This window comes from Bombus vancouverensis, chromosome 4, assembly GCF_051014615.1.
Source record: "Bombus vancouverensis nearcticus chromosome 4, iyBomVanc1_principal, whole genome shotgun sequence".
Taxonomy (NCBI): Eukaryota; Metazoa; Arthropoda; class Insecta; order Hymenoptera; family Apidae; genus Bombus; species Bombus vancouverensis.
The window spans coordinates 6,928,382-6,954,539 of NC_134914.1; the positions used below are offsets into that span (position 1 = coordinate 6,928,382).

Sequence of the window (26,158 nt, forward strand, 5' to 3'; positions counted from 1 at the left end):
TCTCCATCTTATTAATATTTTATGATTCTTGTTATGAACGTCGTGCATTTGACTGATAACAAGACTTCAAAACTGTAAACAGCTTTCATAATTTATCAAATAATTTTCATGCAGAATTATCAAATTTTCAATATTATTTTCGAATTTTCTGATACATTTTACTAACACAAATTTATTATGCTCGATGAAATTCATTATTATCATGCTATTATCATGTATTTATACATTTATGAGAAACTTAATTGTCAAAATGTACAGAATGTACACAGTACTTAGTGACTGGAACAAAGTTCAATTTGTTTATGTGCATTCATTAACATAGGAAATTGCATAAATATGCGGTTTGTAAAACTACATGATAGCACGTATAAAAGAAAAATCATTTTAATTCCAGGTTGCCGTCGCCTTCGAACTCTCTAGACGACAGTTCCCCTCAGGCGAGGCTTTATTTAGCGAACACCTCCAGACAGAATCTGGAAACGATCGTGGAGGCGATACGTCACCTAGAGGGGGACCATCTCTTCAGCGACGAACCAGCGCAGGACATGCCGCTGGCGTTAACCAACAAACAAACGGCGAACACGTCGAGCAAATCATCTACTACGCCAGGTGCGTCGCCGACGGCGAAGCAGCGGCTACTACAGGCCGAGTTCCTCCAGTTCCACAGACAGCAACAGGCCCAGCAGCGACCGGGCGTGATCGTAGTGAAGCATTCGTGATCAAAAGGCGCGTCGCGATCAGCAAACTGAACGCGCGCGTTCGCCACGGCGAACTCGCCTCCGCTCGAGATTAATGGACGGTCGAAAACCCGCGACGCATCGAGACATCAAGAGACGCATCCTTCGAAAAGTGTGTACACAGAAACACGTACGTTAAGTAACCAACCGAAAGAATAAAGAAGAAGAAGAAGAAAGAAGGATGTTTCTGCGACACAGTCTACGCTCGAGTCGGAGGCTCCGTTTCCTCGAAGACGCTCGGGACGCCTCCTTGCGTTTGCTGTTGTAACCGCCGACCGACCATTGTATCGGTGTTGCTCTGTCGGCGTTTTCGTATGTTCCTACTGCCTGTCGTCCGCCGTCGTTTCGAGCACAGATCTGTCCCCAGTGTCCATCGAGATTCAAACCTGTTGCTGTTTACGTTCGAGGGATTAGATAATCGTTTATTGGTTAATAAGTATCGACAGATCCAACGAGAAAGCTATCTAACCACATACTTTCTATCGATGGAGTTTGAGGTTATGAAAATCTCGAAACGAGGGTGGGGCCAAAAAGTCGAAGCTCGACGAAAGGATCCTCGCCACCGAGTCGTCGAAATGTTTCCCTCGTCCTAACCTCACTTTTCATCGCCCACTCCAATCATTATTATCCTTTCGCTAGTTCTTGTAAATACCACCGATATATTTTCCTCTTAATTAGGTTCTCCATCGTGTCCCATTTCCGTTTTATTTTTTTTATTTTCTTTCTTTGTAATAAGAACACGATGGTGAACCCAAGCGTTTCCCTCATTCCCAAGAAAGATTCTTCCCTGTCCTGCTGTCATCCTCAATAACACTCGTAATAGGGTTGAATCGTTAGTCTTTTCCCAACATTCATCCCCTTCATCACTTCGCGAATCGAGACAGCGAAGCGGGCGTTTCTCTCCTCGTGTGTTAACGAGACAGGATTTTTCATTTTCTTTTTTCTTGTTTTTTTTTTCCATAGACTTAAGGCGACATGCTACCACAATAATAATTATTCCTAGGTCGTAAGGCTGCGTATGCTGTATGTCGTACCGATATATACATATGTACACACGATATATACGTATATACATGAGACAATGTAACGAGTACGATCCCCTTCCGCGAAATGTGTATATACATATATGTATATGTATATGTATGTGTGTATACGTATATATGTATATAGATATATATAATGGATATATATACACACACACACACACAAACATACACACATTTGCGTTTTCTTTTTTACATTGTTACGAGAATTCAAAGAAAAAAGGAAAAAAAAGGAGCATTCTATATATATATACATATAAAAGATACTTATAGGAAGCGGATACACTCTCGACGACGCCGTACATTCTTTTTTCTTTTCTTTTTCTCTGTTTCTTGTTTTTCTCTTTATGTTTCTGTTTTTTTTACGATGTTCATATGGACTTAGTACCATATTGTTCGAGTGATAGTTCGATCAACAGAGTCGATCACACACATTGTACGCATACTACACGTATATATGTGTATATATATACGTATATGTATATTACACATACACGCCGCATGCTTAATATTTGACACACATTAAGATGCACCTAAGCGAAAGAGCCATAAAAAGAAAAGTACCGATTGTTCCCATGAACCAATTTAGGAAGAGAAAACAAAAAAACGGCAGAGCGAAAGACATAGTTATCCAGTCGAAGAGTGATCTCGTCGCACGAGAGAGCACACGCGAGCAAGAAATTCCGTTTAATCTGTGCCAAATATCGAGTAACCAGACTTTTTGTTCCTTCGTAGATAGTAGTAGTGCCAGCGACGAAAAACAGAAAATTGGTAGACCTGGCGTTCGAACCAAAATGGCGGCGATCAGCCGCTGAAACGATGATCGTTCACTCCCTTCTCGCAAATCGTGTCTGGCATGCATATTACGACACTCGAGCTCGCGAGGCAGACTTTTTCTACCGTGTGTACACTTTTTTAATATTCACTTGTTCCCCTAACCTCAATCGCGAGACGAAAATTCGAAAAACCAAAAAAACATATAATAAAAAAATAACAAAAAAAATATATATATATATATTGAAACGCAGAAGGCTGAAACACTGGGAGCAATCACCATCAACACTGCTTCGGTGATCCTCGCAACAACACTTTCCCCCCCAACCATTTTTGTACGTCGAACGAAGCACGATGTTTTTAGGTTAAGAAACTTGAGAGAAGCGAGCCATGATTTCTTCGTGCCTTTTGAAGGGAAGAACGATCTATTCGATTGGATCGAACGCGATTTAAATACCGACCAATCAAATATTGTAGAACTTTGTTTATCTGAAAGCTGAAGTTATTCATGAAGGAAATAATGTGCATATATAACAAGAGTCTATTACTATACATGACCCTATGACAAAGCCATATTGATCATCTGTATAAATTGAAAAGTAGAGAAGAGTGACGATGTTGCAGACACTATTTTTTAATCTTACTTTAGAATTTATTATTATTTTTGTTATCTCTTTGCAATAAATGATCTTGTGAAAGTAAGCCATTTGTTTATTGAGAATTGAATATTAATCATGTAGTCACGCAATGAAACTGAGAAATTGACAAAAGTGGTGCTGATCAATTTGGCTTATGAGGCGCTTAATAAAAGTTCATATTCAGGATTCTCTTGCACAATAATTTAGCATAAATATTAATAAAACTAATAAATTGACAAATTATGAATTTTATGTGTTAGACTTCTCTTTTATAGACACATGTTAAAAAGGATAAGCAAATGACTTGTGATTTGTAAAAGTTCATTTATTTTATTATCAAAAGAACTTATTAATACTGATAATTTGTAACTTATGATTAGTAAAATGTCACTGATAATACTAATTTCATTGTGCAAGAGGAATCAAATAATCAGTTAACAAAATTTCGTTTCAATAAATGAAGTTCTACTATATAAACAGACACACATACATTCGTTTGAGTTAAACGCGTCTCTCTCTCTCTCTCTCTCTCTTTCTCTCTTTCTCTCTCGTTTTACGTTGCATCTTTTTTTTCTTAACCCTAGAAAAATAAACACGGACTGAATTACCGACATAACGCATGCGTCTAGTTATTTTTTTCTATGTCTCTTTTCTTTCCAGATCGAAACAGTGGATCCTTTCGATCGCCATTCGATATACCGACACACGGTTTAGTTTTCCATGCGATGAAGATACGAGAGAGTGTGTATGTATTGAGTTTTGAGCGAATATGTAGTATGCCTATCATCGAGAGGGATTTCATTGTTAGATATACATACACTTGTGTTTGTAAGTACGTAAGCAAAAGGCAGACGCAGAAAGAATTATGAGATAAACGAAGATGAAACACTGGCGTAAAAATTAAGAACTTTAGTTAACGTTTAGCAGCTAGAGAGTACGTAGGAATTGTTAGCAGCGAGTACACAATGAAGATACAACCATGTTATTAATATTGTCTATCGGTATGATAAATGTGAACGCTAATCCGTAATTGTACTGTGTGTATATACTATTATAGCGATGTTACGTAGGTTATACACGTGATTATCTAAGGCCGACGTTAAAAAGCTTGCAATGGAGAAGAAGCATAACGAAAGAGAGAAGAAGAAAGAAAATGGAAGAGAGTTTCAGTTTCTCGTACCTGACGCGACAACTTTTTCTATCACGCGTTCATCGTTTTTCTACGATTTTCAACGCCGCTATTTCCACGTTTTTCACACTTCGTTCGCCACGAAAACATTTCGTGTCGCGACAGGTACGAAGAGACCATTTATATAAAGATAGGGTTAACCTTTAAAATTCCACGATGAAAGTGTAACTAATGGAACTTTGATATATCGTACCTTCGAGGAATTAAGATAAACCTTGTTCAAGGGTAATGTACAAAAATCTCGCGGTCGATGTTCGCGCGAGGACGCACGAGGGCCTAAGAAGTCGAGATACGAGTTTTCTTCGATCATTTACGTCTTTTCTTTCCTTTCCTAATTTTTCTTTTTTCTATGACGTGGAAAAAGATAATTCGACGATTTCTCCGGTAAATTTCATCAATCGTTTTTTCGAGAGTGATTTTATACGATTGTAATGGCGTGTATGCGCGCGATCGATCTCCCCTCTTTCGGCTCTGAATGCGTGATCACGCGTACGCGACACTTTTCGTTTTCTCGTGTTTCTTGCTACTCGATAACGTGCGTTTTGATAATTTAATCAAATCACGAATAAAATATAAACATGAATATTACAGATCTGCAAGGAAATTAAATTGTCAGCGTTTATCTTGTCAATAATATTTTTTTAAGTTTTAATAAATCAGTGTTATTTAAACGATACTTCACACTTTCTTTTATTAGAATATTTTCTTCTCTATCAACACTCACTTAATGATGTCTCTTCGAAATAATAATTTGCAAGCGAATTATTTGGAAAAGACAGCCACTAATTTTTGTGAAATTGAGGTTTGCGAAAACTCCCTCGGAATGATAATTATTGAAAGGATATTGTATCTTGTAGCAAGGAACACTTGTAATTTAAATATTCGAGCGCTTCCATAGATTATGGAAAAGCTTGTACAATGTATACGAGAATGTTGCGCGCATACATTGCGTCTAAATGTAAGAAAGAAGCAGTGACGAATCTAGAGTACACGCGAGAAAACTACATACGCTATGCATACGCATTTACACAGCTTACTTTGCGAGCATTTAGGGGAAAAAGCCTTAACCTTCCTAAGGCTTCGTGCGATTCGATCAAATCTCGTTTTCTCTCGAGCCATACTTGTTCGAATGTTATTAAAAATCTAAGAATTTGAGAGAGAATGTACTTGTTATATCTTTGGCGAACAAACGCAGGCCTGATTTAATTTTATTTCGTTTATGACGAAACGAAGTTCTTAGGAATGATAAGAGCCACGGTGAAGAGTACGGTGATAAGTAGACTGCGGACTTTTATGGGAATCTATGGTTTTATAAACACCACTAAAGAAATAGAATTCACTTGATCAATGAACTTCATTGGTAGAGATTTGTTTTATGTATTGAATTATTGATATGTATTTTATATATTTTTGCATATATTATATGCATTCTGTGCATTTTTATCTTTTGCATAAATGCATAGAAATCCGCGGTCGCATGATAAACAAAAGTATTGGCATAGATCAGGTTATTTTGTAAACTTTTATGTTGGTTTGTAAAAGACATGGTTCTTTGTTTATTTTTTTGTAAAATATAAAGAGCAAAAGTTGCAAAGTTATGATATTTAATTTTGCCATATTAATTGTACCCATTAAGGACAAAGCAACGAAATAAAGTTGCAAGAATGCAATATTATTGGAAGATACAAATATAGTAATTTATTGTTTCATGAAGATAAAAGATACGTATTACAATAATAAATACTATATGTGTGTATACTATATATATATGTATAGTATGTATGTATAAGAAAAATTAGAGTAAAAACAGATCGTTATATATTTTTCATTATTTGCGAAGTAATTTCGATACAGTTTCTTAACAATAGCGATGAAAATATATTACAAACAAAATTGAATAAGCAATCGTACGTTTTGCAGGTTTGCACAGGATTATTAACATCTGGTCTGTGCCAATATTTTTATTCATTACTGTATATACAGACTATAACTTGATGAGTTGGTGTATGGGTGGGTCTATCATGCGTTTCTTCCCTGTAATATATTTCTCGTAAAGTCGATTCGCGACAGAAAAACGCGTTGACGTGTATTTTGCCCAGTGTTTGACAAAAAGCGCTTTGAGGAAAATCAGATTTCGATTATTATATCCATTCTATGCTATTAAATAATTATAAAATAAAACATTAACGATTCCAATATTTAGTTATACTTCTTTGTTTGAAAGGAATTACTTATAATTATAAAGCCTATGTATTATGAAAATAGTACTCTTTTATCCATTTAAATTTCGATATACAATGTACACGTAGCTATAGCAATTTCTGATCCAACTAAACTTTGCAAACCCGCAAAAATGTTAGAGAAAAAATTTTTAACTTTGTTACTATCAACAGTGATTAATTATTTTTCCTTTTTGGAATACACGTCAACGTCCTCGGATAATTACGTTTAAATGTGTTATCGATTTACAGCTTTTAATAATTGATGAAACAAATACTCGGAAACAAAGGAAATTCCTCCAATTTTTACCATAAATGTTTTTTAATCTACCATTTACACCGCATACAAATTGAAGATCTAACAAAAAAGATAAACTATATAACAATGCAAGAACAAATAAAGAATGCAGAAAAATATAGAAGAGATGACGGACTTTTGAATGGCATTTCATTGAACCTGTTTTTATACATTGCTGCATTTCTTCACTCAAACGAAGAAACGATTTAAAACGATATACACACGTAGACAGGAAGATAGAGAAAAGAATATAGAAACATTTAAAACGCCACTTTAGAATTCAATAATTCTCCCGGTAAAAAAGAAGAAAATAAATAATATAAATTATACATATAAATTTACGAAACAATGGATGCTATATCTTCATTATACTTTAACATTACTTAGTTAAAAGAATCTTAATAAGAAAAAATTAGAGGTAAAATACGAAGAGTCATCATAATAGTTTAATTACTATTATAAAGAAAAGAAAAAAACAGGAAGAAAGAGCAAGAGAAACGAAGACGAAGAATAAAATAAGAGAAAAAGAAAGAAGAAGTAGCGAAGAAAAGCAAAAGAAGCGACAAAGAAGAAAAAGAATCCTTTTAACATTTAGGCGAGCGTGGCTGTGCGAGCGATTATGAATTAATTAGAGGAAGTTTAACGTTAAGGCTAATTTCGATTTGTACTTTTTTTGCGGCAAATGGCGACTGAAAGCTGTTCCTTGATCGTCCACTGCGAATACAAAATGGACGATTAACTGTCTCCTGGGAATAAAGAAAGCAAACGTTTCTTTTTATATTCTTCGTCGTAACTAATATATATTAGAATTTTAATTGATAAAAAATACACTAGTCAATTGATATGCATGATTAATCTATTTGATCTTAACGTAACTTTTGTCTGTCACTTTGATTTCAAATGTCTCATTTAAAGAAATTCGAGTTTCTATTGAAGTTTTAAACGAGGACGAGGGATATTAAATCGATTCGTGTGCTCTTGAGTGTTCTCATCTCTCGAATAAGTAAATGACGTTGATAATGAGACTGAAAATAGCTCGAGAGAACGGAGTGCCTCTGATAAATCGATCGAGCATCGTAATTATTTTTCTATCACACTTTCGGTCGCCACGGGCCCAAAATCGAGGAGAAGAAATAAGCACTGTGCATATTATAAATCCTAGAATGTTAAAATGGCGGCCACAACGTATTGCGTGTGTAAGGTTAATAAAAAGATGTATGTGAATAGCGTTAAAGATTGCGAATTTGTTGAGAAAGGAGCGTTAGGAATATAGGAGAGAATAGTGTGCATGAGACTTGAAGTACACTTAGTGGAACAGCGAATAAACAAGATGAATAAGCGTTAGGTTCAAAGGAATTCTCGTTTTTTGAGAATAGACCTGAATAACAGAATTTAGAGATAAATTCTTCGAGATGACATTCGTTTAAGGTGAGAGAGAAAACGGCGGTTTGATTGTTTTCTTTTTCTTTTCTTTTCTTTTCTTTTCCCCGTGTTTAACGTGCTTTTATTTGTAGGAAAGTCAGAATGTTTCTTTCTTGAATTTTACGAAGACAAAGGAAAAAAACGAAACAACAAGGGAAAATACAGTTCTTTTTCCTCTTCTTATAGAGTTAAGATTCAAATTAAAGACTGTATAAGACTTTATACAGATGCGGTTTTTCGAACAGCGTTCGGCAATATTCGTGCATTTGATCGGCCGATAAATCAAAATTAATTTTGATCCTCTGTTAAATTAGACCTAAACACATAGTACTATAGTAGCTTGGACATATCTAGAGTCTCTAAAAAATAATTTCTTTTCTCAATAAATTAGTGTTAATAAAAATCAATAAATTTTTTCGTATCAGTGGCAAAGAAACACGTTTTTATCAATGTTTATAGAAATGTTTGGAACTTAAAACAGAACAATTAATAAAGACAGGAACGTGAAAAGAAAAAACAGAGGGAAGAATTGATGGAACAATTTTATTGACTTTGAGATCGATGAAAACCATGTACCTAATTAGTTCGAAGCGCCGTCCAATTAATCGTTCAAATAGAAACGAGAAGAATGGGTGGAAGATTACAAGCTTTCGCGAAGGGAACATTGTAACAGTATTAGTATTTTTTTCTCTGTTCTTTACGATTATTTCACGATTGTAAATTGAAAAAGGACATGGAATAAAAGAATTCGATTTAAATGGCGGTGATACCTCGATTATGTAGCGATCTGACAAATTGGCGGCTATTTTTTTTCGTAAGTTTCGAACGTTGAAGAATGTCTAGTCGTTAGGAGCTGATATGCGTATATGATAATCTGTTTTATTTGCTTAGAAGAAAATCAAGAAGAAATCCATTGTGATCGAGGTTTCATCGTTTAATTTTCGGCAGGCCCTCGAACATCGACTTATTGTTGAAACGAAACGAAAGAAAGATTATATATTGGACAACAAAACAGAAAATAATGAAAGGAAAGAAGAAAATGTTCCTCAAGTTTAAGCTACGTTCGCTTCGTGCGTCTGCATTCCCTCGTAGAAAGAACAAATTGAAGAAACGAAAATAGAGATGAAACAAATTAGACGAAAACAGATATGAATCACAGAAGAAACAAGAGAAAGCCGAAAAAGAAAATGAGGAACGTCGCAACGCGCCGTAAATTCCGTCTATATAAATACATGAAATGAAACATTGAGAACAAAAGTGAACTGGCTCGATAAACCAAGCAATTCTAAATAACCTAACAATAATCGTTATTAAAATAGTGGTAGGCATAAAATATGCGTTGCATCGACGATTTCATTATTTGGTTTTCATTTGGAACAAATGAATTCCTAAATGAATTAATGTCATAAGCGACACATTATGGAATATTAAAAAGTTCGCAATGAAAAGTTCGTTCATCAAACATTGAATAGTCTACGATATTCAGAAGAATGCGAAATCCACTTTTGTTTTCAATGTTTCGAACAAGAACAGACTGCCATTGATTCGAATGTACTCGTTTTGTAATCAATTCGTATAAAGAGAAGAAACAAACTGTGTACGACGGAAAGAGAGAGAACAATGAATGAGTGTCCGAGAACGCGTGAAACCGTTCCAATAATTAATATTCACATTTACTCTCACTTGCAAATTCACTTAAATAACATTTTCAAAATATTCCCACATTTAACTCCAACTTTACTTTCTCTTCCTTCTTTTTTATACAATATTTTCATTTCAACTCATCGACACGATAGAGATTGTAATTTTCTTGCATTTCTTTTTTCTTTGATATCGTGGTGCGTAACTTATTAATCGTCGAAATTTCAGGGGGAGCTTGTAAAAATAAATCATTGTTCCGAGCGACGAACTCTAATTTATCATAGATTTATATAGAACTATACTTTTAAAAGCTGCGATTTATAAATTATAAATATATTAGAGAGAAAACGATGTTTCTAACGGACGATTTTTTTGTTTTGTTTTGTTTTGTTTTGTTTGCAATCGGCTCTTGTTTTGGAGAAGATTCTGCGATTTCTTCTAGTTATAGGAAGATTTTTATCGATGTAATTTTGTTGATTAAATTATTGAAACATTGGATGGACGAACGTTTAAACGAGAGATCGCACAGCGGAGAGAATACTGTTCGTTCTGCCTTCTTTTTATTCTTTCCTTTTTGTAATCTAGGCCGTAATTCTTAATTTTATTCTAGAATTCGTAAGGTTTATTTTGTAATTGATCACGAGAAAGAATGTTCTTGGTTTTTATTTATTTCTTTCGATACTTCTGTTAAATGTGTTTCTTCTTTTATCAAATGTTCACGTAAGAGGAAAAAATGAGAAAAAATAAATTCGCAATGGTACAGCGCTATTTTTTTTTAAACTTTCTTCCTTCTTAATTTTTGAATGAGAACATTCAATAAGATATTGGATTTCACGTACTAACAGTCAAACAATGTGATATTGAGTTAACCAAATCCGAGATGAAAAATAGAATTGTGAAATAATGAAGTAACATTATCAACATTTAAATATTTCTTCAATCTTAATACATCTTTAAGTTTATTATCCATATTCAAATATTCATCATTTACACAGCGACTTTCATTTAAAATTTGTCGGACAGCAATTGTTAAAATGCATCAAGAAGACGACTTTGTTTCGTGTAAAAGATCGAAAACTTCAAATTTACAGTATTCTTATCCATGTGTGGGTTAAGAAAGTGTCGATTTCTGTGGGATAATAAATAAATTCTTTCGTAAATTCCACTAAACTAAAAACAAAAAAAAAAAGAGAAAAAACAAGAAAAACGAAAAAAATGTGGAAAGAGGTGAAGAGTGTGCGTGCGTGTATGCTCGGAGATTTAATTACCACGTTCGATGATCGATAAAACGCTATCTAATTTACACAGGGCATTTAGTGCCAACGACCGTTACGAATAAGCAGTTACGAATAATAAACCGTAATTTGATAATAATTAATCGTGTCGTTTTAGGAATAGAGAGAATGGATCTAGTGAATTTTTACAAGAAACGCCGGACTCTGCGCATATCTAGAAAGACTGTCGTTTTGATCATCCTGAAAGAGAATAAAAATCATGAAGATCAACCGAAAAAGATAATTAAAATGGAATCTCAACTTGTTATCTGTAATTTGCTGAGGACAACTTTTTGTACATTTTACAGAGTTTTTGATAGCTTGTAAGACGGATAAACGTGAATGTTCTACCTTACGCATGCAAACACGACGAATTTTTATTCCATATGAAAATATTCTAAAATTTGTCCAATGGTTTTTATTCTTGACAAACAGGAGTGAAAAATATATATATGATGATGACTAACTTAGCCTTGCGTTAGCCCGGTGTAGTGAAAAATATTTTTTACAAATATCATTAAATTTACTTTTTCAAATAATTCCTAATACAGATTTAATATCTAATACAAAATTAATGAATTATTTTATAAAATCATTTTAAATGAAATTATACACGCGTCTTCTTTTATTCTCTATTATAGGAATATTATCTTATTAATAAAAATATTAAATTTTTTACTTTAATGGAAATATGAAAATAGTACGAAAATATAATAATTAAACGTTTAATTAAAATATTGTAAAAACACGGGTTAACGCGGGTCTAAAATAATCTTTTCTACGAGTTTCTTAAAGTCATACACAATTCACCGCCCTAGTTTTAAATTGCACATAACAAATGTATCTCTGGTGACAATGTTAAGTGCCTAATATCGCAGCTCGCACTCGATGCGACAAGAACGTCACGTTCACGTGTATTTCTGGCAATGTATTAAGTTGTCCCGAAAGATTTTTTCGTTTTATAAGGAAATAATAGACGCACAACATTTTTTTCTTTTATATTATTTTAATGAATTATGTATGATCCATTTTGTCCTATTATTTCCATATAAAACGAAAGAAACTTTTAAGACAACCTAATATTACATCAAATCCACCAATTTCGATGTATATATATTTTAACAAGTTCCAAACAAGTCTCTTTGAGGGAAGATACAAGATATATTAAGCGACATCGTTTCTTTTTTCATTAAAAAATTCTAATTGCCAAAAATCACGTCCACACAAGCTTGTCAACGTTTTAAAAGCCTGTTCGTTTCATTCTCGATAGAACTGAAGAAATGATGCTACGTTCTTATCGATCGGTAATAATCAATCAAAGAGATTCTTTTCCTCAAGCACTTTTTAACGACAAGCTCAGTGAAGTGCAATCAATCGATAGACACGAGAGATCGCAAAGATTGTCGAGTTGCGTTTTCCAGACAACTCGTGCGGCAACGAAACAGTTGAAAATTCAAACAGACACGAATAGATGAAAATTAAAAAAAAAAAAAGAGGAAGAGAAATGAAGGGATGGAGGGAAATCGGGAAAGAACAATGTAACTCTCTATAAAGTAAAGTAACTCGATTACTCTACCAAGGTTGAATTTCCAATAAGCATCAGACGTACACGTTCACTGCTTTCGACTAAACACAGTTACTGCATCCCTCTGTACATGGGAAATTTTCTGCAAGCATGAGACGCCGCGTGCTTCGGTTCCACTAAACGCAGATCGCTTAACCCAATATGAACGTGAAGCATTTGTTTCTTTATGCATTCGTTATTTAGTGTATCATTGTCTAGCAAAAAAAAAAAGATTCTTTACGTAAAAAGAAAGTGGAATACAGTTTTAAAACGAGCCGAACGTACTATTTTATTGTATCGGTATAAATGCGTCTGTCGCGTATGTCAGACGTACGCGTCTGACGCTTATAGGAGATCGCGCCTTTAGATAGCCGATCGTTAATTTATCTTTTATTTATATAGGTGTAGACTAACGTGAGATTGTTGTAAATGTTCGATTTCGTACTTTCGTACTTCTGTCCATCGAATCTTATTGTTTGATAAATAGCGCGTATAAATTCACTGTGCTCGCTGAGAAAATATGGGAAGAAAGCGAAAACGACGCGAAATGTAAATGCACGCGCGAAACAGCGAAGATTCAACGGGGATCGTTAATTAGATCGGCAAAATAAGTTGTTTTATCCCGAGAAATCGGTTGATCTTATAAGAAAACGAAGAATCAATTTTTTTCTCACGAATTTTCTATTTCGATGTCTATTGCAAAAATCGACTCGTGATAATCGAGGACGATTTGTCCTCGAATGCGATTTGTTCGTACGTTTTTCGAATGAATTCGTTTGAACGAAAGAGAAATCGGGGATGAGAAGGCAGACAGGAAATGTGAAGAATAAAGAAACTTCTTGGGTGAAACGACTTAACGACATAGAGCGTAAACGTTGAGAGCGCGGATATTCTAAGCTGCTCGTAGTTAGAGAAAAAGAAAAAAAAGAGAATTTAAAGTTTTAATAGAAAACTCGCAGAACGAGTCGATGCTCGAACGAGCAAGCAGGGGATGATAGATTTAACACTAGAACTATCAAACTCGTCAGGATCGTGGATTTTAGTACTTTTTTCTTTACAATCTTGTGTTTACAAAATTTGTTCACTTCCAACAACTTGTATATTAGTTTTCTCACTTTTAAAGGCTCAATTGTGAATTTTTTCATTTCTAAAGAATTGAAACGCTCATTTTTATTGAGATAGAAACATAATCTCGTAGATATATCTATTTACTTTTATTATGAAATTGAAATGTATGTATATTAGATTGTAATGTATTTAAACACACACATAAATCGGTAGTCCTATTGTTAAAAACGGATATTCTCTTTGCTTTTCAAAGAATCTTGCTTAAACTAAGTCAAGCGATCCTTTTTGTTGAAATATAATTTAACTAATTAATGTAAACACGTCTACTAGATTTTTAATCGATGCATTTCTTCTAATTAAGCGAAAGTGAAGAAAGCTGACCGAAATTGACGAATCGTAAGAAATTCTAATTTATTTCGTACAGTCGTTATTTATTTATTTCTACGGATTCTCGTCTATAGACTGCGAATGTTTATGCAAATTAACATTTTTATAAATATGATCGAAGGAAGCGAGAAACCTAAATGAAAATTAGTTTCAGTCACAAAATACTACAGATGACTATAAGAGAAAAACATAAAAGTATATTTCCCTTGACTTTTTTTATTTCTTTTGTCACTTACAATTAGCTAAGATAGTCAAGTTAAATTAGATTCAGAGACGCAAGTTTTCTAACAATAGGCGTTGAACTTGTGAAATTTCTAAAGAATTTTTTAGATTCAAACGCATAAATATCCACAGTCTGCTCATCTATCGTCACGCGATTGTTCGTCGTTTTAGTAGACACTTTAGGGGATAAGATAACACGCGTTACTTGGCATAATTTGTTTTATTGAAACGAGCTCTAATGACTTCCAACGTGAAGATCTATTCCGGTCATCAAAGTATTAAGAAATAAAGGTCGTCGAATTACAAGATTCGACGTAAATGAATAAAATAAAAAAGGAAAAGAAAAGAAAATCGAAGGTTTTCTAGAAGACCAGAGACAGGTTATTAAAAAACGGCGTTCCTTCTTTGAACTTTGATTAAAGAAAAGGAAGAAAGAACGTGAACTTAGATAGAACTAGGCGTACGTACGGACGAAAATGAAAAATGTGCGAGAAATGGAGCGAAAGAAAGTCGTGTATATTTGTGTCTGCGTGCAAGAATTGTGAAAAAGAAAGGAAAAGAGATAGAATGGTGTATTCTAAGCGTTGTAATAATTAAGGATGAAAAAAAAAACGTAAAAAATAAAAAAGGTATGAAACATACGACTGCACTGGAGCGACTCGAGCGAATCGCGAAAAATTGGCCGACTTTATATCTCGTTTTTCCACTTTATTTAACTCTTCCGGGCTTCAGGCGTTGACACGCGATATTTTATAAATATTTAACAGATTAGAATTAAATTGGATAAAGTAACAAATGAGAATAAAAAAAGAGTGCAAATCATGATGGCAACCGATTAAAGGTTATCGGCTGATTCATAAATCGTGTAGCGAAACGAAGTTTTGCAAGCTGGAGAGCGAGATGACGGCGTCACAATGATCCTCGAAGAGTTAACTTACATTTGGTGATTTCGAATTCGCTCAGGTCGACCGATAGGGTTAAGATGTACTTGGTTACTATATCGACGACTAGAAAAAATAAAAACGTCGGAAAAAGCTCGGAGCGGATGTTTCGTGCAGACGCAACGGGTTCGAAGACCGGTCGTTTCCAAAGAGCCGCCAGGCGGTGTTTGAAACGTTTAAAACACACCTAGACTTAAAAAAAAGAAGAAAAAGAATTAATTAGAAAGGTAGAAATAGTTAATAAAAGCAAGAAGACGACTTCACTTAAGGCATGTGTAAAAGACATGCGAACCCTTGCAAGCTCGCGTAAGAAAATAACTATTCGAGAATAATATATTATCTTATCGGATAATATATTATACCCTTATATGAAAGATAATTTATTATATTAAATAACGTATTATTATATAAACGGCGATGAAACGTTGCACCATGTTGATCAGCAATAAAGAAAATTAGACGAGAACAAGAGAAAAAGAAGAATCGAGCGTTGCCTGTATTGCCCGCGGTAAATACGAAATGAAAAATGTGAATTGTGAGACGTAGACGAGTTAAAAATTGAAAAAAAAGAAGAAAGGGGGCATCGAAATGAAAATAATGAGATAACGAATGAGACGGATGAAAGTGCAATGTTTTATTGTTAAACTCGACTCGCGCGATGCACGGAACGCGCCACACGAGCGGAAAACACTTTGAGAAAAAATGTCTTCATACTATTTGCATATTGCTTTATTGTTATACGAACATTGTAACGATACATTATGATTAAAAGTAAAGGAATATTAACCCGGCGGTATCCATCGATTCTACCGGCGGTTTTAAGCCGTGTCCAAGAAATTACTGTGTGTATTTTGCCGAAATATTTTTCACGCGAAGATACGAGGCTTGACTTTTGTCTCTCAACACTTTCACACTGTCGACTGTTCACACTTTCTTCTCCATTCTGGTATTCAAATAATCTTTAAAATCTGTTTACTGGTCGTCTTCTTTTAATGAAGCTGCAAGATTTAAAATTTTATGTATGAAAACGTAATTTCACTTTGAATTTTTAAACTTATATTTGAATAAAAAAGTTTTAAAAAAATACGCAGGGAGTCGATACTGTAAGAACGACTTCTGAAAAATTAATTTTATTTGAATGAAGAAATAAAAGTCGGAAGAAGGATATATGCAGAGTGTGAGAAGTACGAACCTCGTGAACCTTCGTCAGGAATTCCCTCAAATGACTGCACTGGTTATGCCCACGCATAGAAATTTGCCGCTTCCCCGAGAGGACTCGCTTTAAAACCGCCAGTACGTAATTCTAGCTATTACGCGAGATACGTTCACATATTTACAAAGGTGGAGCATTTTAATTCATAGGTAAAAACGGAAACGTTTTACTTTCCCTTCTTTTTCTACGTACTTTGTATATTCCCAGAATAACCATCCATTTAGAACGACGGTATGTAATTATGGACTAAAAAAAAAAAAAAAAGAATTATTACGACTAAAACACGTTCATTTTACTGTTAATCAACCAGATTTTATTGAATCGAACGCGTTGATGTAAACGACGACTAATTTGTCGTCGTTAAACGTAATGATCTTCGTAACGATGTGACTCAATTTAGTTTTCCGGACTTAACCACCCCCTGTTCTTGTTCAGATGCGTATGCACGCGTGCATACAAATGGAATCACGCGTACTATGAACGAGACAAGAAAAAATGATCTCAACAAGAAAATAGCCGCCTCAAACTTTCGAATGCTTTTTCACTCCGATTTCTTCCGTTAATTTTCTACTACATTCTAGATTCTAAAGGAGTTTCTCTTTAGATTCTAAACGAGAAATTTCCTTTCTCAATCAACGAAATAGAATTTGTATCTTTTATTCCTAAGTAATCATTGTCCATGATCTTTTACTGTATTTTTCGTTTTATTTAATATTTCCTATTTCTTTTTTTCTTCCTTTTTCTTTTTATATTTTTCGTGCGATAGAATACGCGTTTTGAGAGATGCCGAAGACTGGTAATAAATACAAAATCGAGTCGCATCGTTTCATCGACATTATTATCGTCGTAAAGATAACGTATAGTAAAACCTCGCAAATCTGTCGACGTTGGTGAAGCAATCAACCGGTTTCTTAGAGACTATAGAGAGGCAAGGGATTGCGCCAATAGAGAAGTACAAATTATTAAATGGAGAGAGAGAGAGAGAGAGAGAGAGAGAGCGCGTGAGAGAAGAACAGTAAAAATGCGAAATAAAATCAATCATTCGAGAATGAGATAATTGTGACCAATAACGAGTGAGGTGTAACGTCTGATTGTTTAGTTTCATCGCTTTTTATTCATTACCTTTGATTATATTATTGCTTGTAATAATTCATTCGAGATACCTTGAATACAAAAAGTAATAAACAATGTTAGCCCGTCTCTTGTCTTTCTTATCCTACTCCCAATGATTTATTCCATATTAGCAGAATATGAAGAAGCACGCGAAAATCCTGCGAAAAGCTGTTGGCTGAATACGACAAATCTCCAAAAAAATGTTTAACATTCTTTCCTTAAATACATATATATGTATATACATACGTGTATATGTATATATGCGTATGCATCATATATCAAATTACAAGTCAACTATATGTATGTTTACATCCTTCATGCAATAATCTCATAACTCCTTACGATAATCTTCTTCCCCTAAAATCCATATTTCAATGATATTTACAAATATACATCCCTACAAGTTGTTGTATATAAATCATCGAATATATGAGAAGAAAATTTTCTGGAAAGAATAAGTAAGGAGCCACAGCACGGAAAATTGGGGAGGAAGAGCCAACCAAACACAAGAAGCATGGCTATACGGTTATCCGAATATTACCTATATATTATAGTATATTGTTCTGTTTTTTGTATTGCATTATATTTTATGTACTTGTTGCAATATAGGATTGTAGGATTATACTATGTACATTACATATCCGAAAGACATTGAATAATGTACGGATGTGTGGTGCGATAAATATACTAACAATATGAATTAATAAAAGGTAAAAATATTTATTACTTATCTTTGTTGTACAAATTCTACTTTATTCAAATGCATCCTTAGATCATCTGCGAGACCACTGAAACAAACGGATTTATTGCGATAACAAACCTTCAAATGTATGCTTTAACGTAATGTATTTCACACCTTGATTAAAGTTCAGATACTCGCACGTATTCGGTAAGTTCCTGAAATAAAATTTTGATGAATATCCTGTTGGAATTTATCGGATTAATTTCATACGAGATAATACTTACCACGATATAGAATCAGTAAATAGTAAGTGAGCAAAGAAACTTTGCTATATTACGGAATTTATTTGTATCTAAACGGCATATTGTATGATACGAATTGTGAGAAATTTTCTCAAATGATGTGACATACATTTTATTGATCGCACAAAACCGACCAGACAAAAATCTAAAGAATTTTTATGTTCTCATTTCTACACGACAATCTAAAAGCGCCTGACAGAGTTCACTTTATTGTCCAGGTTATAGTTTTTCATTAATTTGTCTGCACATTATTCAAAATCAAAATTCAAAATCGTGAATGTTAAATATATCGTTCTCCTATGCGCAGTTAAGTTTGTCTCTGTATTATCTACTATCGTGTTTTCTTTCCCTTTTGCCCCTAACATCTGAATTTAATATTTATTTACCTAATTCCTCATCTCTACCTTCATCATTAATATATTCTGCATTAAACTTAATACATTTAGTATGTCTTGAGGATCCGTTGCTTCGTCTAACGTTACCGACTGAGTAAATTAATCTACGATATCAAGCTCCTCGGAAACTGCTTCATGACGTTAGCGATTCGAGACTGTTCTCTCTGACTACTGAGAGACTAATTTACTCTACTGCTACGACTGCTTGGAGCTCTAAAAAGCTCGCACGAGAATGACATTGCTGAATTCGATGTCTAGCAAGTCTCAAAACGAAAGTGCCTGATCAGAATGTTCGTGCGTTACACATTGTTTACTACCCTGATCTTTGGCGAGAAAAGTGCGAGTAATGCTACCAAGAATATACAAATAAAAAAAAGATCGAAAAGGAAACGCCCAACAGATCTCACAAAGGACATAACCTAACAAACAAACACTCACCACACTAAACAAATAAATCAATCAAATTCGAAGATGGTATCCCACTAGGGGTAGCCATCCACATGTTATATTATTATACCACTAAGCTATAATATTTTACCAAATGTCCTACTGGACAAATTGTAAAATGTAAATAAATAAATAAATAAAAAAAAAAGAATATACAGGTTCTGTGCAAGTTCTAGTGATACCCGAACGAACTTCGATTAGGATTGACAAGTCAATATAACTATTGGGACTATTATAATTCAGCTATTGAGAACACGATAAACATGGAAAAATTATTTCTATCATCAAATTCTCGCAGCTGTTTGCTCCTTCGAACGAAAAGATAGCTGTGTTAATGACCCTCCAGTCATCACTTGGCCTCTTACTTCATGCCCTATGAACTTACCACATTAGCAGTTTCGTCTCCATTGTACTTTCGTATCCATCGAATGTATGTACGCGTATATGTGTACACGTGTGTGTGTGGATGTATGTATGTGTCTGCACGTTACAGATCAGCCACATTCACTTGCGAAAAATGTGAAACAGTTGAGTCAGTATGTTGAGTATCTATGAGTTCTCTCGTCCTGTTGGTGTACCAGTATGTAGGTTGGCTATTTCGTTGGGAGAATCATTTGATTAAATACTTACAAGAGGGAGTCACAGTTGTGGAAATCGCATTTGAAATGGCACTATGTGCCAGCTGTAGTTAACATTAACAAACCACTACACAGTATCATTCGACAACTGTTTAAATCTGAAATACTTTCCTAGAACATGGAAAACTGCAAATCTCTCCCCATGAATCCTCTGCAAGAAGATGATCTTATCGGATGATCGTGCTATTTGTTTATTACCTGAAAATAAGCAGAGTATTCTAAGCCACAATTCCACCAAAATAAATTGAAACCAATAAGCTCATTATGTAACTAATCTACCATAAGCACAACATAATCCTCGAAACTCGGCACAGTTTCAAGCACAACACAGTTTACATTTGACATTTGTTGGGCAAACAATATAAATCAATGCTTCGGGCAGTACTAATTGACCTGGACGTAGTATCAGATATTGCGTGAGATGGTGGCCTTGTCTACAGATGGCAAAAAACAAATACAATAAAACAAATATAATAAATATCCATCAAACTCACAAAGGCCCACGTAAATGAAATCACGGGCAAAGGTTGATACAAAATATGTTAACAAAGGCGATCTACACGACAAAGCTAATATCATAAGAATTGACCTCCTCATACTGAAAATAATTAGAAACCACCGGACCAAAGTAAGAGACATCGAAGATAACAGCTTAATGTTTAGTTCCACCTACCCTTAATACTTCGAAATTACAAAATAAACTGGATACACCTCGACCGAAAAATTCGTACATTTAGAGGCGCAAGGTCTGATTCAAGATTCAGAAAATATGCTTCTAATTTACCATCACAATCGAAAACTACAAGACAAAAGAATACTTCACGAACTGAACAACTATTCTGTTCGACTTCAGACATTGGTTATTGCGACAATTATAGGAAGAATACCAACCTTTATTGATGATTGACCTAAACCACAGGCGACAAGCAATGTACTCAATAGAATTATGTATGCTCTGCGCATAAATACATATTATACAACTGTATATGGCAATTACTATATATGTAGACTAACATAATAAGTATATGTGTGTTTACTATAGTTTGTATGTCTTTGATAGTATTTAGCCTTAGTTATTGATATATTTATATTAGTACTGATTTATATATAGTTGATTATATTCTTCGATTAGATTTGATTATAATCTTTAATTATTGATAATATTTAGTCCTAATTCGTCTTTGTCTTAGCTTCAAGTCTCATATTGTAAACTATTTGATTGCCCAGAAAGTTCCAAAGAGTTGCCAGAAAGTTGCCAAGAAAGGTTGTGGAACAAAATGCCATCTATATAATTCAATGAATGTATATTGAATCGAAATGTGAATCGGAACGAACTTTCCGGACAACCCAATAGTAATAGTATAACGTTATGGTAGTTTCTTAGAAAGCTGCTAGTTCGGATTCGAATCCAGCAGAAGTTTGCATTTTATCTATTTTTTTTTATCATTTAATAATATATGTACACTTGTGAATGAGGCGATTAGGATAATATGTTAGGTTATAAATGCATTTTCAAGTTTGAAATTTGTGTAAAATAATGTATAATATGTGGTATATAATATGTAATATGTAATACAGTATATAATGTTTATAAATATATATAATACGTAATATATAATATTTCCATGGTAAGATTCGTAAAAAAGAGAAACGAAAGAAAACAAAAAAAGTAGAAAAATAAATGAGAATTAGTAAACCTTCTGCCGGATTTGAACTCGGACCAACCGCGTAGTAAATACGCATTGTAGCATTATAGCTACAGTACGTTTTGAAGCATATGTGTCATATATCTGAGTTACTCGGTCCATATAAAGTTTAAGCCAAGATATTTAAAAAACGAAAATCCATTTTAAGAAAACCTATAAGGCTTTTGTAACACTATACGCGTACTACAACTTTCACGTAGTCCCGTTTGTAGAGCGATTTCCACACCTGTATTTTCCCCTTGTTACCCGTCGCTATCCCGCCACCACGACTGCGAGTAGATTGTGCAGAAACTGTAGTTCACGTGCTTGTAGTTACGAAGTCACGAGTATATAGTGCCATATTGCTATGATAAGAAAGATTATTCCACACCCTAATACGAGACCCTTGAATCATTGTTTGATGTAAGCGGTCGATCAGTGCGTAACAGGAAAAATGGCGGTTAGTTTGCCTGTCAATCTGGCCGGCCACTGACAATAATGTAAGAAGTGGGTATTGCTCTACGCCCACATGCCTATTGAATGCCGATAAGAACATAGTGGATTTCTTGTTAAGCACCGCATGTGCCGCGCACAGTCACCATGAGTATTTTAAGAAAAAGGTAATTATATTAGGAAATCTTAGTTGATTTGAAAAATTTTCAGTTATATATGCTTGTTTCTTCTTTAGATTATATGAATTCGATGATGCACTAAACGCTGAAGAAATAGATCTCATTAATCTCAAACGATTATGCTTCCATGGTATGTGTTTTATATATGTGTATATATATATATATCTTTTAATCTTCTTTGTGTGTCACAGTGGATATTGTAATAAATGGATGGATTAGAAAAGCTTACTAATTGATGGTCAATTATTTATAGGAATACCGGATGAAGGAGGTTTGAGACCTCTATGCTGGAAACTTTTATTAAATTATCTACCTTCAACAAGAGCCAGTTGGTCAGAAACGCTTATTCGTAAAAGAACGCTTTATAAAACGTTTATTGGTACAGTTTGTTTCTCTTATTTGATTTACAGTTAAAGATCACATGGAAAAATATGATAAGTTAATACCAAACTCAGATGGAAAGATAGTTCTGATGTGAATTTAATTAACAGCATATTGAATTTTATTGTTCTTCTATAAAAGATAAATATATATATATATAATATATAAATAAAATGTAACTCATGATGTTTTTCACCTGTGATTTTCGATCATAAAGGTATAAATAATGAAATAGTCAGTAATGAAATTGGCATTGCAGAGGATCTCATTGTCACGCCAGGTGAAGCAAATAGTGATGGAGAAAGAGTAGATGTTACACTTCACGATCATCCGTTAAATTTAAATCCTGATAGTAAGTGGCAAACCTACTTTAAGGATAATGAAGTTCTTCTACAAATAGACAAAGATGTTAGGTATGTTTTTGACCATATGATGTAACAGTTTCTTATGTGTTAGAAATATAATGAATTATATTTGTAGGAGATTATGTCCAGATATATCGTTCTTCCAACAAGGCACCGATTATCCACGTAAAGAGATTGTAAATGCTAATGGACAGAGACGTTTACATCATAGAGTGCAACATACAGTTTTAAGAAGTGCAAATGTAGAGAGAAAGGGACTGGGTATCACTAAGGTATTTCATATTTAATGATACTATAAATAAAAAATGGTATTAATGTTGATTCTTATGCTTTATTGCGGATGGAAAGCAGCAGGTAACGCCGTTTAACTACTTCAATTTCATATCTTAAATTAGTGTTGTGAAAAAACTTCATTTGTTTACCTATAGATAGCAGTATCTATTAGAAAAGCTACAGAAGATTATGCACCACTAGCGGAAGGTGGTGAAGCTCATTGGGAAGTTTTAGAAAGGATACTCTTTCTGTATGCCAAATTAAATCCAGGACAAGGATATGTACAGGGTATGAATGAAATTGTTGGACCTATATATCACGCATTTGCTTGTGACCCTGACCAAAACTGGAGAGGTAATCATTGAAAAATACACTTTTAAATTCTTTATATTTCACATTTACATATTTCTTATAGAACATGCAGAAGCAGATACATTTTTTTGCTTCACCAATCTGATGAGTGAGATCCGTGACTTCTTTATAAAATCACTGGATGAAGCTGAGTTTGGAATAAATTCGATGATGGGTAAGCTCACAACTCAAGTCAAAGTTAATGATCCTGAAGTTTGGATGCGTTTGCATCAACAAGAATTATGTCCACAATACTATAGCTTCAGGTAAGCTAATAGAAATAATTTTCTTTTTTTAGAAATTATTATTTTTATAAATAAAAATTATCCTCTCTCTAGATGGCTAACGCTTCTTCTCTCACAAGAATTTCCATTACCCGATGTCATGAGAATTTGGGATTCACTTTTTGCTGACGAGAATAGATTCAGTTTTTTGATACATATTTGCTGTGCCATGATTTTGTAAGTATCTTTTGTTGCAATAAATTTTAGTCCCAAATATGAATATAATTTAAGCATGTGAAAATTTTCAGACTCTTGAGGGACCAATTACTTGCTGGAGACTTTGCTACAAATGTTAAACTTTTACAAGTAAGTTATATTTCCTTTATACCACATAGAAAATTAAAACTGAATGTACGTATACCTTTTGCACTTAAACGAAAAAATTATTTTCAGTAAGATATCCTTCGAAATATTATTGAATTTAATGTAGTAATGTTTATTCTGATTTTGTTTTAGAATTTTCCTTCGGTTGACATCCAAATAGTACTTTCTAAGGCAGCTGCATTGGCAGGCAAAAGTCTGAACTCATCGTAACGTGTAATAGTGCTGTTTCGTAAAGAATTGAAAGTATAAACGAATCGTTTGGAATGGAGTGCTTAAACATCCTTCAAAGGTATATATTCCTAACGCTGTTATACCCTTTGTTTCTTCTTATTTCTCTCATTTTCTCATTTCTACAATGCAAATTATGATCTTACACATAGGCCTGAGCATCCTTACGCGAACAACTTATCAGAACTAAAAGAGTCGTTCTAAATGGTTCGCATAGATATATACATATATAGATATAACGTAAATATCGTATTACGTGTAAGAATCGTTGAAAAGTAAAATGATTTTAAACAACGTTTTATACTCCCAAAATATAAAAATTTTTCCATTTGTATGTATCTGGGAGGGCGGGATTGGTAGAATCTGAATTTGGCTCTCTGTTTCTTTATTAATCGAAATAAAGAGACTCATTTAACCCTTAACAAGAAATGAAGTGAGTTGTAAACTCAATGATTCTTATCGCATTTCTGCAGATATATTTAGTTATTTGTTATTGATAAGATTTATACTTAAGTATTTTTTCTTTATTTTTCTTCCTAGAAAATTGATTGCACTTTAGCATGTTTAAATTTACATAAATAAGTGAGTTTAAATATTTTATGTAACTTAAATATTAAAAAGATGTTTCATTTAAAAATTTTAAGTTACATTATCGCCATTAATCTTATTATTATTATTTTTTTTTGATTGAATGATTCGATTAAGATATATACATATAAATAGCAATAAAAGAAAGGAGCAAGTTTACTTTTAAAAAGTAGACATTTTGAATAAAACGTACTTTTGTTAAGGGTTAAGAAAAACATAATAACTGTGCTGTGAATGAAAAATTCAGCCATCTAATCTTTGTTATGTCCAAAAAAAAAAAAAAAAAAACGAAAAGAACAAATGTTTGGATATTCAAAAAAGCATTTATTAGTAAGTTGAGATTTCATAAAAATTTCTTAACGAAAAAAGTGTGAAAGGTAATCTAGTAGTTATTGAATAATTACAAGAGCGCAGAAAGAAAATAAAAGATGTGCGAATGCGTCTGTAATACTGGCTGATTCGACATACATTTTGTAATCATTAAACACTAATATTATTATCGTTTGTACGCGCAATAATTACGTACTGTGTTTAAGTGAAATATTATATTTTGTAATCTTATTTTTGTAATGACCTGCGTCGTTTGTTCTGCGTTTATAAAATAAAAAAATGTTATATTTGCATAAATTGTTTTCTTTACAATTCTATATATATTCTATAACCCACCTTTTCTGTCTGTTTATCTCAAACTTTGAAGTTTTGCGATTTCTTTTATTTATTAATTTGCGAATGTTTTACCATTTAAGCATTACTTTCGACGTTATCGACTGAGTATAGAATAAGATTGCACCGCCAGCAGTGGTTGAAGTAGGAACTAATAGGTAGTTAAGTGAAGTAGGA

At 33.6% G+C, this 26,158-nt stretch overlaps 2 protein-coding genes and 1 long non-coding RNA gene across 20 annotated transcripts in view; 2 read left to right on the top strand and 1 right to left on the bottom strand.

The window, feature by feature from the left end:
* The window catches only part of crp (transcription factor cropped), a 154,189-nt gene extending 143,460 nt beyond the window's left edge, over positions 1–10,729 (top strand). Inside the window, exons 6-7 of one of the 2 annotated variants that reach the window (XM_076618322.1) lie at positions 395–4,193; positions 4,263–10,729. In XM_076618322.1, coding sequence (XP_076474437.1) covers positions 395–719 — 325 coding nt within the window. In that variant the 3' untranslated portion in view covers positions 720–4,193; positions 4,263–10,729. Of the gene's footprint in view, positions 1–394; positions 4,194–4,262 lie in introns of those variants that run through there. The other variant, XM_033334257.2, reaches the window with a different exon arrangement.
* Positions 10,730–14,514: 3,785 nt separating this feature from the next.
* Positions 14,515–22,271, bottom strand: LOC117156800 (uncharacterized). Of its 16 annotated transcripts, none has more exons than XR_013058291.1 (6): positions 22,140–22,220; positions 21,099–21,162; positions 20,881–21,006; positions 20,487–20,641; positions 16,610–20,405; positions 14,515–16,415 (listed from the first exon to the last, which is right to left on the bottom strand). It is a non-coding gene; the product is annotated as an uncharacterized LOC117156800 (long non-coding RNA). The 16 variants fall into 16 exon arrangements; XR_013058301.1 differs by having other exon boundaries at positions 16,610–18,531; positions 18,600–18,640; positions 18,710–20,405; positions 20,487–21,162; XR_013058297.1 differs by having other exon boundaries at positions 16,610–16,876; positions 17,794–17,901; positions 17,990–20,405; positions 20,487–21,162.
* Positions 22,272–22,371: 100 nt separating this feature from the next.
* On the top strand, positions 22,372–25,945 carry LOC117156799 (TBC1 domain family member 13). 2 transcript variants are annotated; one of them, XR_013058286.1, is made up of 11 exons: positions 22,372–22,512; positions 22,581–22,654; positions 22,778–22,903; positions 23,165–23,318; positions 23,386–23,542; positions 23,699–23,897; positions 23,959–24,160; positions 24,233–24,355; positions 24,427–24,484; positions 24,635–24,791; positions 24,883–25,945. XR_013058286.1 is itself a non-coding variant. In XM_033334161.2 (10 exons), the coding sequence occupies exons 1-10, from the start codon at positions 22,493–22,495 to the stop codon at positions 24,710–24,712; spliced, it is 1,191 nt and encodes a 396-aa protein (XP_033190052.1). In that variant the 5' UTR covers positions 22,372–22,492; the 3' UTR covers positions 24,713–25,945. The 2 variants fall into 2 exon arrangements, 1 of the variants encoding a protein (XP_033190052.1); XM_033334161.2 differs by having other exon boundaries at positions 24,635–25,945.
* Positions 25,946–26,158: the final 213 nt, after the last annotated feature.

Coding starts and splice junctions, on each gene's coding strand:
- LOC117156799 (XM_033334161.2), top strand. CDS start 22,493: ATGAGTATTTTAAGAAAAAG. Junction 22,904..23,164: donor GCTTTATAAAACGTTTATTG/GTACAGTTTGTT, acceptor TTGGCATTGCAG/AGGATCTCATTGTCACGCCA. Junction 23,543..23,698: donor AGGGACTGGGTATCACTAAG/GTATTTCATATT, acceptor GTTTACCTATAG/ATAGCAGTATCTATTAGAAA.